This window comes from Podarcis muralis, chromosome 7, assembly GCF_964188315.1.
Source record: "Podarcis muralis chromosome 7, rPodMur119.hap1.1, whole genome shotgun sequence".
NCBI classification, from domain to species: domain Eukaryota; kingdom Metazoa; phylum Chordata; class Lepidosauria; order Squamata; family Lacertidae; genus Podarcis; species Podarcis muralis.
Window position 1 is genome coordinate 26,122,681 of NC_135661.1, and position 16,511 is coordinate 26,139,191.

The 16,511-nt window shown below is 43.1% G+C and overlaps 1 protein-coding gene across 3 annotated transcripts in view; it reads left to right on the forward strand.

The window, feature by feature from the left end:
• The window catches only part of PRDM2 (PR/SET domain 2), a 49,582-nt gene that overhangs the window by 6,308 nt on the left and 26,763 nt on the right, over positions 1-16,511 (forward strand). Inside the window, exons 3-6 of one of the 3 annotated variants that reach the window (XM_028740583.2) lie at positions 7,583-7,700; positions 8,767-8,870; positions 9,801-9,953; positions 16,379-16,505. In XM_028740583.2, coding sequence (XP_028596416.2) covers positions 7,583-7,700; positions 8,767-8,870; positions 9,801-9,953; positions 16,379-16,505 — 502 coding nt within the window. Of the gene's footprint in view, positions 1-7,582; positions 7,701-8,766; positions 8,871-9,800; positions 9,954-16,378; positions 16,506-16,511 lie in introns of those variants that run through there. The other 2 variants (XM_077931414.1, XM_028740586.2) reach the window with 2 other exon arrangements.

Consider the following 16,511-nt stretch of genomic DNA (forward strand, 5'->3'; position numbering starts at 1 on the left):
TTTGAGAGTGTGGTCTTTTATGCTAGCCTTCTTCAGTCTGGTGCTCTCTTGTGTTGTTGGGTTCACAGGAGGACCCACACCTAAATATCTAAAATGCCCACTTTCTTTTGAGAAGAGCTTATTAGTAAAAAGAGAGGGTGTCCTCATATCACAACCAGTCCCTTTTACCCAGCCCCCAAGTCATTGGTCCTTCATAGTCTGGCCCATCTCCCCTCCAGGTTGCACTTTGGAGAAAGGGAAAATTCCAGTTGTGTCTGCACCCAAACTACAATCTTAATACCTATGGAGAATTTGGTGGCACTTTCCCTTAGAGAGAGTTTTTGTCGCTGTTTCTATTTGTGTTGTATTTGTGCTAGTGTCATGTTGAATCTTTGTGATGTTCCTATCCTTCTCACTCTGCCAATGCTCTTAAATTAATAAGAGCATCGTTAGCATCAGCATCATTATTAAATAAAATCATTGGAGGCTATATGTTGCACCTTTTCCCTCCTGTGCCAGAGCATGCATCTACTTAAAAGCAAAGCCAGGGTGACGTGGGCTCTGAAAAGCTATTACCTTCCCACTTCCTGTCCCATTCTGTTGCATACAGATGCTGCTGCTGTATTGTTGTTGAAAAGGAACAAGCCTGGGTGATAGGGCACAGCTAAAATGTTGTCACAGGATACTCAGTGTGGTAGGATTGCCACACTGGAATCCTCCTAGTAGCCATTCTGCTGTGATTTGGACTCTTTCTTCTCATAAGTTGTCCCCACCCCACGCCAACCTATGTACTCCACTAGTGGTGGTACTGGTGCAACAAAAGTTGGCAGAAGGACATTGGCAGACTTCACATGTGGATATTGACATTGGCCTACAGTCAGTTCAGTCTTTATATACCTGTGTGACCTTGATTAAACATGTTTCCTTCTCCCCCATTGAATTGAAATGGGGGGTTGACTATGATAGTGGACAGATGATGTGGATGTCTTTATTTATGTGGATATTACTGGTGTATGTTTATAACCTTTCTCTCCTGCCCTTCCTCCAATGAGGAAACAGCAACCCACTGCATGTTTTATCCTCATAGCACCTCTGCTTTGGAGCCAGTACTGGCAGCTCCCACAAGGCAGAACTGATTTACAGGGAAGGCCATAGCTTTGCAGGTGAAAGGTCCCTGGTTCAATTCCCAGCATCTCCTAAGTAGGCATGAAAAGAACCTCTGCCTGACATGGGGAACTGCTGCCAGTCAGTGTAGTGATAAAGGGAACTGCTGATTTTGTCAACCTGGTGCCCTCCAGATGTTTTGGACTATAATAAGTTCCAGCCAGTATGGCTGCTGATCGGGTCCAAAACAATGATATCCAACAGTAGTCATGGCAAAGGCTCTATTGGATTTGAAATTGTTTTTATATGTGCAATTGTTTTAACTGTTTTTAATAATGTAAGTTGTTACTGTATTTTGAAATTGCTTTGAGATGCTTCATAGGAAGAGATTCATAAATGAAATCATCACCAGCATCTGGGGTGCCCTGAGTTTTTGAAGTCAATAATGAGCTAAACTGACCAATGGTGAGACTTCCAATGAAACTTTTTTTTAAGAAAAAGGGAGGTGGCATCTGCCAGTAAGAGCTAGCACAAGCTGCAGAGGAGAACAATTAATAGAATTTTGGGGCTCTAATTACCAACGTGAAGAGACACTGGTGGCACTGTGGGCTAAACCACTGAGCCTAGGGCTTGCCGATCCGAAGGTTGGCAGTTCGAATCCCCGTGACGGGGTGAGCTCCCGTTGCTCAGTCCCTGCTCCTGCCAACCTAGCAGTTCAAAAGCATGTCAAAGTGCAAGTAGATAAATAGGTACCGTTCCGGTGGGAAGGTAAATGGCGTTTCCATGTGCTGCTCTGGTTTTGCCAGAAGCGGCTTAGTCATGCTTGCCACATGACCCAGAAAAACTGTCTGCGGACAAACGTCGGCTCCCTTGGTCAGTAAAGCAAGATGAGCGCCACAACCCCAGAGTCGTTTGCGACTGGACTTAACTGTCAGGGGTCCTTTACCTTTTTTTTTAATTATCAACACGATGCATGAGTTGACATCTCTGATTGAAGGTAAAATGTCAGCTGATTACTGGGGAAAGCATGTTAAGATGACATCTAATGACCTCACCATGTTAAAGTTTATTCCCCATATAGGGTGGTTCTTTTTAGTTGAAAATGTCTCCTTCGTGGTCACCAGTTGCTATATTGAAAGCTAAGAGTTTGAATTTGAAGTTACCATGTTGTAAAGCAGTTGGAAGGGTGCAATGCCTCTCAAATGACTGGCCATAAATCTCACCTGATAGGTCCTAGTCTGGTTATTTCAAATAAGCATGCAGCTCCTCACCTATGCAACTGTTGCATTTGTGTATAATATATACATACAACAGCCCTTCTGTCAGCAAGCAAAAATCAAGGGGAGAGTTTTAAAAGTTGCAAAATACCAAACAATAAAAGCACTCACAAATTTCTCAAAATAAAAACCAACTAGGTCATGGCCTTACCTAAAGTGGGTCACAAGAGCAACGCTACATCATAGAAACATACGTTAACAATTGATAAATGGGTCCTGGAATGTTTGTTTGGGTTAAAGGTGGGTGCTGAGTCTGAAAAAGAAGACTGCTGAGCTCAGTGATTGTGCTGAAGTCCCCCAAGGTTGTTGTCTGGCTGTCAAAAGGACATCAGATTTGATGTCAGGCAAACTTTCCTGGGGCGGGTGTTCCACTTGCATCAACAACTGAGAAGACTGTTCTTGAATTCAGAAGATGGGGTGTACTGAACAAAGGTCTTTGGATAACACATGTACCAATAGGGCAGGCCCATACGGTGGAATTAGGATTTCAAAGGTTAGAACTAGCACTTAAAATTGTGCTCAGGACCAGCAGCCCACATACTTGTTGAAGAAATGCCAAGATACCGCAGCTTATCTCTGCTAGGCTGCTAACTAGTTTTCCTGAGCAGTCTTCAAAGGCAGGCCCACCTACTACATGTTTCAGCTGCACAATCTGGAGGTTTACCATGGCCAGGCTATCTTTGTCCAGGAGGTGTCACTGTTGGTGTGCTATTCTTAGCTGGAGGAAGCCACTTTGTGCCTCAGTGTAGTTAATGGTCAGGGGTGATGGGGGTTGCAGTTCATTGATACCTGGAGAGCCAATGGTTACTGTTCTGTTCTCTAAGTAAATAAATATCTGCTTGCTGCAAACTTGAATAGTGGGTCTTTATGCACAGATTTATGTAGATATACCTACTTGTAGTGAATGGCATCAGAGGATAGTTGTGTGCTTCATATGCTCCTCTCTCCCGCATGCCAGCATTACATAGATCCTTTCCAGGTGAGATAAATAATTAGAAAGAACTGCTGAAATTAAATAGGTTGGGTCTTGAGCTATGCTTGGGTGAGTGATCACTTGGAGTCATAATTCAGCAAAAGCCACAGGTGTAACATGCATTTCCACTTAGCTATTCTTTCTGTCAGTAAACCCTTTAGTTCTCTTCTAAGAAGGAATCAACATTTTAAAATAGTTACATTTTGTGCAGATTTTTGATTTGTGAACTGCATTAAAATTACCTGCTTTTGAGTACATCTCTGTGTGAAGGATAAGGAATGTGTTTGCCAGCCAGATGTTCTTAGACTCTGACCTCCATGAATAGGGTTCAAAATTAGCAGGGCGCCAGGTGCATTTTGCGCCTAAAGATTCTCCATTTGCAAGCACCTTAACAAGTCTGGGTGCCATTTCTTGCACCTGGCTGACACTCAAGGATTACTGAAATGTATGTGCTTTAAAGCCTCAAAGTATATGTTTAGGACAGACAATATATCAAGGAGTTCAACAATTAAGAGTAGAGTGTTTTGAAAACTGAAGTTTGGTACCAATATTTTTTTTGTAAACACCAAATTAAACATGCATCAACAATTTCTGCTAAAAATGTGCTATTAACAATGTGTCACTTATGTGGATTGCATATTAATTCATGCTTATCACAATAATAAAAAGTGTTGCTGACCCCCACAGCCCAGGTGGCAACTAGACATTCTGTTTTGGTGCCCACAACCCAGGTCCCAGAAGCCATTTGGCTCCTAGCTTTTCTACCCCAGTTTCTAACACTGCCCATGAGCCTTAGCTAGCATAACTGATGGCCAGGGATGATGAAAGTTTTAGTCCAGGCACATCCGGAGAGCCCCAGGTTGCCTACCTCTGCTCTTTGGCTCCACTGAACCCACATTTTGTAGACTGAGTGTAGGCTGTTGCTGAGAACGATTCTGGCAGATTTTATTTTTTTAAAAAAAAACATATCTTCATGCTTATCCAAATGAGCAGGGTGCCACAAATACTGGATTACTAGCAGCCTGTCTTTGTGCTTTGTGGAGGAAACATTTCAAGGTGTGATGAAAAAGCTCCAAACTTTGCTGCTTAGAACAGTCTTTAAGATGGAGAGCAGGAGGGGTCAATGCACACTTATAGTACAATCCTTGCATATTTGCTCAGATGGGTTCCTCTGTGTACCAGAAGGGCTTATACCTTGATGAATGTACAAAGGATTGAAATCCAGTCATGTTAGACTGAGCTAGATGCAAGCACATTTCAAGCAGTACTATGGGTTACTAGGACAAGAGAAAGGTGGATGTCTTTGCCTTGAAAACTAAACACCAGTGGTAACTTGCATCTGCCTCTACCACTGCTCAGAACACATGGGACTCTTTGCAGGGTAGAGGGTGGGGTGAGGAACAATTATTTTGCTTTACTTTTCTTCATAAGAAATTTCCAGAATGAAGAATGTTGATGAGCTGAAGGCATTAGGACACTGATAGAATTGCTGGAGCCCTGGTACGACTCCTGATGACCCCTTCCACTAACAGCTGCATCGGTCTGTTCTATACAGTCATACCTCGGGTTACAGACGCTTCAGGTTGCGCGTTTTCGGGTTACGGACATGCCAAAAACCGAAAGTACCGGAATGGGTTTACTTCCGGGTTTCAGCACTCGTGCATGTGCAGAAGCGCCGAATCGCGACCCGCACGTGTGCAGACGCGGCGCTGCAGGTTGCGAACCTGCCTTCTGCACGGATCACGTTCACAACCCGAGCATCCACTGTATTAGCTACTGCCACAGAAGAGTCATCAGGGCCTCTTGTAGGCATAACAGTAGTGTTGCCACAATGCCAAGAGCTGTCATTCTCCTCTCGGAGAGGGAGAATACCTTCATGGCAGAGCATGTGTTTTGCATGCAGAAGGTCCCCGGGTTCAATGTCTGTCATCTTCAGTCTAAAGGATCAGGTAGCAGGTGATGGGGAAGACTTTCTACCTGAAACCCTGGAGAGATTCAGCCAGTCACAGTAGAAAGCACTGCATTGGGTATAAGGCAGTATCTGAAGTATTAGTTGTTAAACTTATGGCATACTTGGTCCTTCTTTCTTTCTTTCTTTCTTTCTTTCTTTCTTTCTTTCTTTCTTCTCTGTATTTTATAGCTATTTCTTGCTTACTGAAGTGAATTTCACCACTTGCTTCTACATAGGATGCAAATGCACCCCCCACCCTCAAGTGTAGTAGTCCTTGTGGGATTTCTAACATACACCATGCTTGGAAGCGGTATTAAGAGACAAACTGATATTTACAGCTTAATCCTGGCCAAGCAACACAGAAGCAAATGGGTTTTGCATATATGGTCCTCCACAGTAAAGTTTGATCTGTTATTTATAAGGATTAATGTGATTTTATTAACCACAGTAAGGCTTGTTTTACTTAAACCATGAAGCCCCGGGTTCATGCATTCCACCCCCCCTTCTCCATCACTTCTCTGAGTTAGATAATTTCACTTCTGGACTAGATGAACCACAGCTGCTTATGTGCAAGCCCCAGAAACTGCTTAATCTTATTTGTGGTTTGTCTGAAACAAGCCTGCTTCAAACAGTTTTATTTAATCAAAGCATAGTTAGTATTAAGTGCAGTTTAGGGTTCAGATGTTAGGCTCTTCTGTGTTTAAATGGAATGAATGCTCATTTCTCACAACCGTATTGGAAGACTTTGAGGAGAGTACATAACCCCCGGGCTTACTGAAACTAGCTTTCATCACACTAAACTATTGTTTAGTGCAGGGTTCACCAGGCTTTTGGGGCCAGTGGGCACATCAGGAATATTGAGAATGTTGTGGGCAAAATGGCTGTCAAGGGGACATGGCCTATCACAAAGTAGCTGCCATGGGGATATGTCTTAACACAAAATAGATATTTGCTGAGATATTTACTGGATGCGCATACTGTGATGTTCACACACAGCCTATATCTTTGCTTTATTTTACTATACCTTGGTCTGTTGCTTCTGTAATAACTAGAGTAGAAGCTGAGTGAAGCATATATCTTTGACTGAAAGGAAGGTAGCTATATTTGCTATTAAAATAAGTGCTCCAAAAGTAATTTCCTTCACATACCTGTGCCTAGCCTTGTAATCCCTTTTGAATAGCAGTGCTTCAGAGGAATAAGAAAAAGAATTATTCATTGGCAGTGACGCTGAGCTTTAGATATACATGCTGGGTGCACGGATAATATCTGCTTAATTTGGTGGGGCATATCAGTACACAATTGGCTCCCAAAGTCAAGAGCCATCCCACAATACTTGGGGGCAATGGGGGAAGAATATATTCAAATACAGGTAGAGATGCTTAGGCCAGGTGTCTGTAGTAGGTGCGGAACATGGTTTTGAGGGAAAGTTGTGATCCATCACCTAGAATAAAGCCCAGATGTAGACCATTGTAATCTGCTTTGCAGACTCCCTATAAGGAATGGCAATAAGAGCTATACAACAAGCAGAACCATATTGGAGACATCCCACCCTCCTTGTTTGTTCTTGCATATTGTGTGTCTGAAAATGAAAGCTGCATTTCTGTTTAGTATGTCTAGTAGCTTGGACGCGGGTGGCGCTGTGGGTAAAACCTCAGCGCCTAGGACTTGCCGATCGCATGGTCGGCGGTTCGAATCCCTGCGGCGGGGTGCGCTCCCGTCGTTCGGTCCCAGCGCCTGCCAACCTAGCAGTTCGAAAGCACCCCCGGGTGCAAGTAGATAAATAGGGACCGCTTACCAGCGGGAAGGTAAATGGCGTTCCGTGTGCTGCGCTGGCTCACCAGATGCAGCTTGTCACACTGGCCACGTGACCCGGAAGTGTCTGCGGACAGCGCTGGCTCCCGGCCTATAGAGTGAGATGAGCGCACAACCCTAGAGTCTGGCAAGACTGGCTCATATGGGCAGGGGTACCTTATGTCTAGTAGCTAGCGATAGCCCTACCCTCTCTAAGTTTAAAAAGTCACGTATCCTGCTGGCCGTCACAGCATCTGGTGGATCACTGAGTAGATTATGCATTGGATGAAGGATTTGCAGTGTTTCTCTTGATATCATCATTTTCAAATGTGCTTGGTAAACTGGTGTTTATGTGAAGTAGAAATGCCAGCTATTGCAACACAGCTTTGTTTATGGATTCTTGTGTCGTGCTGCCAATTGTAACGCAGGTGGGTTGTCAGATTCTGCCATGTGTTTACCGTTGGGCTGTCCCCTTCCTATTTTTGTTTTGTTTTGTTTTCTTCATAGAACTCAACGGAGCCTTCAGTATCAGTTGAGACTTTGGCCGACGTACCTGAGCACGTGCTTAAAGGACTTCCTGAGGAAGTGAGACTTCTCCCATCTGCTGTTGACAAGACACGGCTTGGTAAGTAAATCTAGAAACAAGCTGCGGGCAGAGAGGCTGCTTGAACTGAAGAATGTTTAACCTGGGCAGTGTGGGGTGGAATCCTTCTCATGATTTGCTACGACAGGGTGACTACATGATGCACCCTCAGCCCATGGTTTGAAATGTGGTATCCAATTTAGTGTCATATGTTGTCTCCTGCACTCTAAAGTCAACAGCACTACCTGGTTTGAGGTGAACTTAGATCAGCAGCACTACTGGCAAATGGTAGCCCAAAGCCGAATGTTTTGTTTTGAGGTTTGGACAAAGACTTTCCAAGTTATTAAGCCCAGTTGGTGTACGGACATTACTTACACCTCTAAAACCCTGATACTTATCCTTGGCAACCAAACAGTTTGCTGTCCTTGGGGTGGCGAGTTGAGGTGTAGAAGAGGCGTCCCTGAATGAGTAGACTTTACACATATTGCTATCGTTGAAATTGCCCCCATGGAGACATTAGCAAGCTGCCCACAAAGAGATACATCTGGGTCCCATGAGAGCAGGTTTTGTCTCTTAAGGTCATCCAGGAAACGTGGGTGTATTCAGGAATGTTTCCCAGGGGTGGAGGAGATGTAAAGTAGAAGACCGAAAGGTGGGGCAGGCTGGTTTCTTCCCCTCACCCCCAAAAAGAAGAAGCGTGCCTGTCCATTTTGCCTTATATCTCAGGTTCTACCAACCTTTCATTTAAAAGTGAATGCTGGAGATGACCCCTTCAGAACCTTGATCCAGGTCCCTTCTCCCAGCAGATTGTACCCATTTTTACTGCCCTGCTCCCAGTTCCCAATCCTAGAATATGTAGCCATCAGCATCCTGGCATTTTACTGCTTTTTCTGTTTCATGTGTTTTGCTGTTAGTTGCATGCCATTTTGTGATATGCTTGTTTCCCCTCCCCTCTTTTTGGCTTCTCTGCTGTTCCCCCCTTTATTTAGCCAGGCAAAGTTACAGTGTATTTATGGAATCGCATTGTTGTTGTTACACAATGTTGCAAGGTTTTGAAGTATGCAATACTGCCAAAGAGTCTGATTGTGGTTCCTCATTTGATCTTCAGGTGTCTGGGCAACAAAGCCAATTTTCAGAGGCAGAAAGTTTGGTCCGTTTGCTGGTGATAAGAAGAAACGATCTCAGGTTAAAAGCAATGTGTACATGTGGGAGGTAAGCAGTGACGGATGAGCAATTCCTTTTTATATATATAATGATTTGGAAGTTCTATAATCCTTTTTTTAAAAAAGTAGCTCATGGTGGCTAATGGCATCACTATCAAACAATAAAGTATATAAAATAAGATATCAAACAATAAGCCTATAAACTGTAGATAGTTTTTCTCTTGGTTTTAAGGATCACCAAAGACAAATCAGAAATGTAATTAAAATTAAAATGTAGCTTAACTCTCTTGCTATGGTAGCTGGCATTGTTAGACCAAGCCATGGTTTGCATGCTTTTTAGTTTCTGAGAAGTAGGGGTAAGAGACTACTAAGAGGGATGCAATAAATGCTTATAAAATCATGACAGATGTATAGAGCAAGTGTCAGAAATCTCAATCCTGCCTGGGGGCCAAGTGTAACCCTTGGGCTTCCCTGTTTGCCCCTGGAAGACTCCTCAGGCCATTCCTTGCTCGTCCTGCTGAAATGTGCCCTTGAGCTGTAATAATGCCTCTTGTTTGCAGGCAAGGAAGGCAAAGATTCTCTTGTAAATTTTCAATATATTGTGCAGAACAGTGTCTGCAAAAGTTGTCCCAATTGCTTATTCTGCTTCACTATGCATCCAGCCGTAATCTAATGCAGATGCAGTAAAGATAGATTCCAAAGTCAATGATCTTGTTGCTGCACATCCCTTTCTCCTCCACCAGTGAGTAGCAAAAAATAGGCCTAAAGCCCAGACTTCCCACTCCAGAGAGCAACTTCCTGTCAGCACAGCCATGTGAGTAGGTAGTCTTCAGTCTTCCAGGGTGCTCCATATGGACCCAGTCATAAAACACCCACATTTTGAAACTGAGACAATGGGTGCATGCTCTCGTGATTAATGAGTACTTTTGTTTCTTTCCTCTTCTCTGTCTCCATGCACACATATGTTCAACCTCACAAGGTCTATTACCCAAACTTGGGATGGATGTGTGTTGATGCCACAGATCCAGAGAAGGGGAATTGGCTGCGCTATGTGAACTGGGCTCGCTCAGGAAAGGAGCAGAACCTATTCCCTTTGGAGATCAACAGAACCATCTACTACAAAACTTTAAAGGTAGCAGTGCCTCTGCTTATATCAGTTGCCTTTGTACAAATTTCAATACCCTGCCTTCCCATTGCTGCTGTGCAAAAGTGCAACCTGCTACTACAGGAGATGCAACATAGCTTTGTGGTGGAGTACCTGATTGGTAGCCAGAAGCTCTCAAGTTCAGTTCATGGCATCTTCCACTTTAAAAGTTCTCTGGTAAAAAGCATAGCCTTAGCTTTTTGGGGTGGGGAGCTGTGCTAGGCTAGATGGGCCAGAAGTATGACTTTAAAAAAAGCTGTTCAGCTCTTTCTCAGGGACTTTGGGGGTCTTCTATACATCTCTTTGCAAGAGACTGTAGTTCAGTGGTAAGATTGCTTGTTTTGCATACAGTGGTGCCCCGCAAGACAAATGCCTCGCAAGACGAAAAACTCGCTAGACGAAAGGGTTTTCCGGTATTTGAGTCGTTCCGCAAGATGAATTTCCCTATGGGCTTGCTTCGCAAGACGAAACGTCTTGCGAGTTCTTGCGAGTTTGTTTCCTTTTTCTTAAAGCCGCTAAGCCGTTAATAGCCACTAAACCGTTAATAGCCGCTAAGCCGCTAATAGCCGTGCTTCGCAAGACGAAAAAACCGCAAGACGAAGAGACTCTCGGAACGGATTAATTTCGTCTTGCGAGGCACCACTGTATATGTTTTTTAAAAGTTGTGCTCCATCCTTATTGTTTCAGATGCATTTGAAAGGGTGGGGTATAGGTTTTCCAAATAAACTGAATAAGGGCCATGTTAGAAATAGATTGCTGACTACAGTTAAATGTTCCATTTGAGGGATATGTGCAATTGTGATGTTTTATGACATAGGGTTGTATCCAGTGGTTAGTCCTACTCAGATTAAACCCATTAAAATTAATGGGCACGAGTAACTTAGGTCTATTGGTTTCAGTGGGTCTGTTCTTAGTGGGATACAGCTCATAAATCCCTAGTTGGCGGCTTGACCCATCGTTTTGCTTCCTGACATCCAGTCCTTGAGCCTTCTGGAGGGATCCCTAACAGTCCTTCTTTCTACTGCCAGGATCTCCATTCTTCTGTATGTAAGGGGGGAAAGACCCTGTGGCCTTTTCTGACACTGCTCTGACATGCTAGCCATCTTGAAGGCATGCTTTTCCCCCTTTAATGAAGTGTTGCTCCAATAAAATAGCTGTGTATTCTTGTTTCCTCTTCCACTCCTCTTTCCTTTAGGTGCCCTATCTTTTCTTCTGGTTTGTAAGTCATAAGCCAAGAATTGTCTCTTTTTTAAAAAATAAATGGTATAAAGGTAAAGGACCCCTGACAGTTAAGTCCAGTCGCGAACGACTCGGGGGTTGCGGCGCTCATCTCGCTTTATTGGCCGAGGGAGCTAATGTTCGCAGTTTTTCCGGGTCATGTGGCCAGCATGACTAAGCCGCTTTTGGCAAAACCAGAGCAGCGCACAGAAACGCCATTTACCTTCCCGTCGGAGTGGTACCTATTTATCTACTTGCACTTTGACATGCTTTTGAACTGCTAGGTTGGCAGGAGCAGGGACTGAGCAACGGGAGCTCACCCCATCGTGGGGATTGGAACCACCGACCTTCCAATCAGGAAGCCCTAGGCTCAGTGGTTTAGACCACAGCGCCACCCGCGTCCCTTTAAAAAATATGGTATAGTTCCTAGTAAAAAGTAAAGGACTCCTGGACAGTTAAATCCAGTCAAACTTGACTATGGGGTGCGGCGCTCACTTCAGGCCAAGGGATCTGGCATTTGTCCACAGACAGTTTTCCGGGTCATGCGGCCAGCATGACTAAACCTCTTCTGGCTCAACGGGACACCCTGACAAGTGCCTTGGTTATGTTCCGTTGGTCACAGGTCATTTGTCAGAAAACCTTTTCTCCATTGTTTCCAATAAACCTTACTGTATGTTTGACACTTGGCCATGAAACATTTGCTCTTTATGTATATTGCTGTTGATTCAGGGTGGGGGTGGAATTGGTGCATGCTTTTCGAGACAACACTTATCCAAGTTACAGATAAATTCTTGAGGTTGCAAAACTGTTACACCGATCATAGCTTTTTAAGGTGCATTAACAAGAAAACATTGTTACAAGAAAACAAGAAAACTACCAGTGACATCCTTCTTGGTTATTTTTGTAATCACGTTCAGAAACAAACAGTTTAATGTTAATAATATTATCCAAAACACCAGATATTATGAGAAGAAGGTTACAAATGTTGCATTGGTGACTACAGAATTACCTGATACTGTTTCTTCTTCTGTGTTGTTTTATTTGGCTCATTTTGTTGTTGATATGTGATGGTGGTATCCAGTGGTTAGTCCTACTCAGATTAAACCCATTAAAATTAATGGGCACGAGTAAGTTTAATGTTGCTGTTTATCATAGTTGACTTTTAAAAATATTATAAGGTACCTTGGATATTTTTAATTCTATGTCACTGCACACTTGTGTAGATAATAGCATTACTTGTAGAGTGAATTTTCCTTTCTCGGTCAGTTCTAAATTTATACTAACCTTCTGCTATAGTCAAAATCTGAACAAAACTTACCTATGTGTGTCAAATGGTAGACTTCTGTGATCTAATCAAATTGTTAATCAATGATAATTAGCCAAACCCATTTTAATGCTAATATGTTTTCCCCAGTAGAGTTGTGTATCTTCAGCCTTTTATGTTTTGCTATCTTGCCTATGTAATTAGAATGAGGTTTTTATTAATCCTTGAATATGTAACCTCATCACATTTTCAGAGCACCTAGATCCAGGAATTATTAGGAAGCTGTAACAAAATTAAATTATTTCCACTACCTGTTTATTCTTGGAGGGGAGTAGACTTATGGCACTCAACCTTTTGAGTGTCAGCTGTCAGTTTTTCCAACAGACATGTGATTTGAGATTCTTTATATAGGTGGAAGGCCACCACTAACTTTCCAAGGAAGCAGTGCCAGGAACAACATGATACCACCTGCTGAATACCATTGAGAGCACCTGGTAGCATGACTCTGTTAATTGTGCTAAAAATCTGATTTTTAAATTTATTTATTTTTTGGTGAACCTCTTTGAGAATCATAGCGGTTGAAAAGTGTTCTGAAAATATGGTAAAACTATTATTTTTAAAATTGTGTTTTGATCCAATAAAAGGATTAGTTTTGATCCAATATAAGATGAACCCTGCTGGATTAGACCAAAGATCCGTGTAGTCCAGCCTCCTGTTCTCACAGTGGCCCACCAGATGCCTGTGGGAAACCCACAAGAAGGACACAAGCATGAGAGTTTTCTCCCCTCCTGTGATTTCCAGCAACTGGTATCCTTCTCCCTCTTTTTCTCCCTGCATATCCTAGAATTCCTCCTGGATCGCTTTTACAAAACTGGTGTTAGATTGGCTACATTCCAGTCCACAGGTATGGATATTGATCTAAGGGACAAGTTGCATATTTTTTCCAGAAGTTCAGCAACTTTACATTTGAGTGTTTTGAAAACTCTCTGGTGGATGCTGCCTTGGGCCCAGTGATTCATCTTGCACTTAGGCTGAAATCCTATGTGTTCGTTCCCAGGATTAAGACCCATTGAAGACAATGTGATTTACGTCTTAGTAAACATGCTTAGCATTGCACTGTTTAAAGTATTTTAGCTACCTTTTTACAGCTATATTGTTGCAAAACGACATAGAGACAAAGGTATAGTGGGGAAAATAATCGCATCAGAACAACTGTGTGCAAATTCATATGAGAAGCTCCTCTGGACTAGCTATTCATGCTATTGGTTAAAAGCAGCCTTGATTTCTATTACAGTATCTATGGAGGATGGGGAGCATCAGAATATGTCAACATGACCCAGAATGTCTGTGTACGTGCCTGGTCATAAACTTACTCAGGAGACTTTGGGCAATGTTGTTAACTTTCAATAAAGAACTGTATGATAGTGAATGTAAAACAGTTGATACTCTTATCAGGTCAGAGTGTTTTCTGTCCTGCAGTTCTCTTACATAAGCTAAAACTGGTGGGGAGAGTATCGTTTCATTCTGGTACTCCTTGCGGTTTTCTGATGGGCATCTTGTTGGTCACTGAGAACAGGAAGCTGGAGTAAATGGGCACCCTTCAGTCTGAACCAGCAGAACTCTTACTATGTTTGTAAAAGTATGTATTCCTTGTTGCATAGTCTCCTGCACCCGGTTTCAGAGTGGGGGCTGCAGAAATCAAAGTTCAGTGCTCAAGTTTTTTATATATATTTTAAAAGTCACAGAGCTTTCAGCTTTTATATATGATGGGTTGTGCCAACTAGGTTTTCCTCAGAGTAGATGCATTGAAATCAGTGGCCAGTACCATTCATTTCAGTGAATCTATTCTGAGTAGTACAAACATCCAATACAACCCAATATATACAATTTCCATACAGTGGTACCTCGGGTTACAGACGCTTCAGGTTACAGATGCTTCAGGTTACAGACTCCGCTAACCCAGAAATAGTAGCTCGGGTTAAGAACTTTGCTTCAGAATGAGAACAGAAATTGCATGGCGGCAGCGGAAGGCCCCATTAGCTAAAGTGGTGCTTCTGGTTAAGAACAGTTTCAGGTTAAGAACAGACCTCCAGAACGAATTAAGTTCTTAACCCGAGATACCACTGTACAGGGTAAGGAATCAGAGGTAAATGTACTTGGGTATTACATTACATCATAACCGGCTGGAAAAGGTTCATGTATCTGTAGGAGGGAAATTACATCGTGTTCACTTATATGTTAAGAGGCGCTTTAGTAAGAGCTTTCCTACAGTTTCATGAGGTTGGGCTGAGTGATCTTTTGTGATCCTTTGCATTCTTTGATTCTGCAATCTACTTTTATATCCCCATCTTTATTAAAAGGCTGGCAGATATGAATAAAATGCATGTTATTATCAGTGTATAATGATATTATCAGTACAGTCAGTTAACAGGTCTCAAAAGCGAAGACAGACAAGGTAGTCAGTAAAACTGATACGGCAGTCTTCATTTGCTTGACTACAGGGAACTGTAGTCTCAAAGTTCTGGAGGGCACCAAGTTGTTAAAGGCTGATTTAGGTCTGGTAAGCTAGATACACAAATGTTCTGACAGCTACCTCCAATTGCAGGCGGGGTGGGGGGAATCTTGGGCTTCAAGGCCTACTTGCTGGGTGACCTTGGCCCTGTTACTATGTCTCAGCCTGATTTACTGCAAATAATTGTTGTGAGGCTAATCCAAGCAGGGGGAAGAAGCCAAATAAAGGCCTTGCCAAACAGTTTTTATACCCCTCTGTAAAAGCTGGTCTTTGCGATCTGTGAGGGGGCGTGTGTCTATTTTCTGCCCTGCCAGTAGCATGAGAGAGAGAGCCTCGTTCCTTTGCATTCTTTGGTGTTTGGCCTGCTGGGTTGATCTATTTTACTGAACTGACCCTGTGTTTAATTGGGTACTTTTATCTGCGGGGCTTTTTTTCTGCACTGCATATTTTGATCTTATTATATTGCTGTGGCAGGGAAGGCGCTGTTGTAGAAGGGAAATAAATATCTCTAATACATGAATGAAGTCTTAAGAGGTTGGGGGTGGACTTGATGTGTAAAGAGATGCCATGGTCATAGATAATTGTTGGGACTCTTGTTTATGAATCCACCTGAAATTTAAGATCAAAGTCAGATGGAGGGAGGGACATTTTAGTGGCGGTGTCCCATTAGAGGAATATCCTTTCCCCAATAGATGGGGGGGGGGATTCTGTTTCTTAAGAGAAGACCATTCTGTTGCTGAAGTTTTTAGAAACGTCATCATATTTGTTTTAAATCCCTTCTATGTGTGTTGATCATTACGCTTGAGCTGCTTGCTTGTAACAGCAGAAAATATGGGAGGTCAGACTCGAACATCCTAGAGATGTTTAAAATAAAATGTGAAAGATTCTGTTTCCTTTCAAATGCATTGTTCATTTTTCCGCCTCGCCTTTTTGAGAAGAACCTGTTGAAATGAGCCGATGCCATTTGGAGAGGTGTGGATTTTCTTGCGCTTTTTTTTTTGCTTGCTTGCTTCTCTCCCAGTCTGCCATAAAGCAAGCTGGAGTTTCAGTGCAATGTGCAAGTCATGCTAATGCGCTGGATAAATGCAATCCTCCTTCCAGCAGAGGGGTGTGGTGCAACTGGCTCGCTCTTTCTTTCTCTCTCTCTCTCCTCTCTTCTGTTCCTTCCCTTGTGACGCTGCGCTTGCACAAGCCACCAAGGGTTAAAGAGTCCTTCCTGTTTGGCCAGGCAGGCAGTTAGGAAATCTGTTCTTAGTGCAGAGTACAGCTGTTTGTGATCCGCACAGCAAGCTCCACGCCCTCTGGCCCTGAGCCTGCTTCTCTCTCTGTCTCTCTCTCTCTCCCTCCCCCCCTCTTTTTTTTTTTATTAACAACCTTCCTCTTGATTGGTGTCCTGCTTGTCTCTTCTTATTCCTCCAGCCAATTGAGCCAGGCGAGGAGCTCCTGGTGTGGTACAATGGGGAAGACAACCCAGAGATAGCAGCTGCTATCGAAGAGGAGAGAGCCAGCAATCGCAGCAAGAGGAACTCTCCGAAAACCAAGAAAGGTAAGA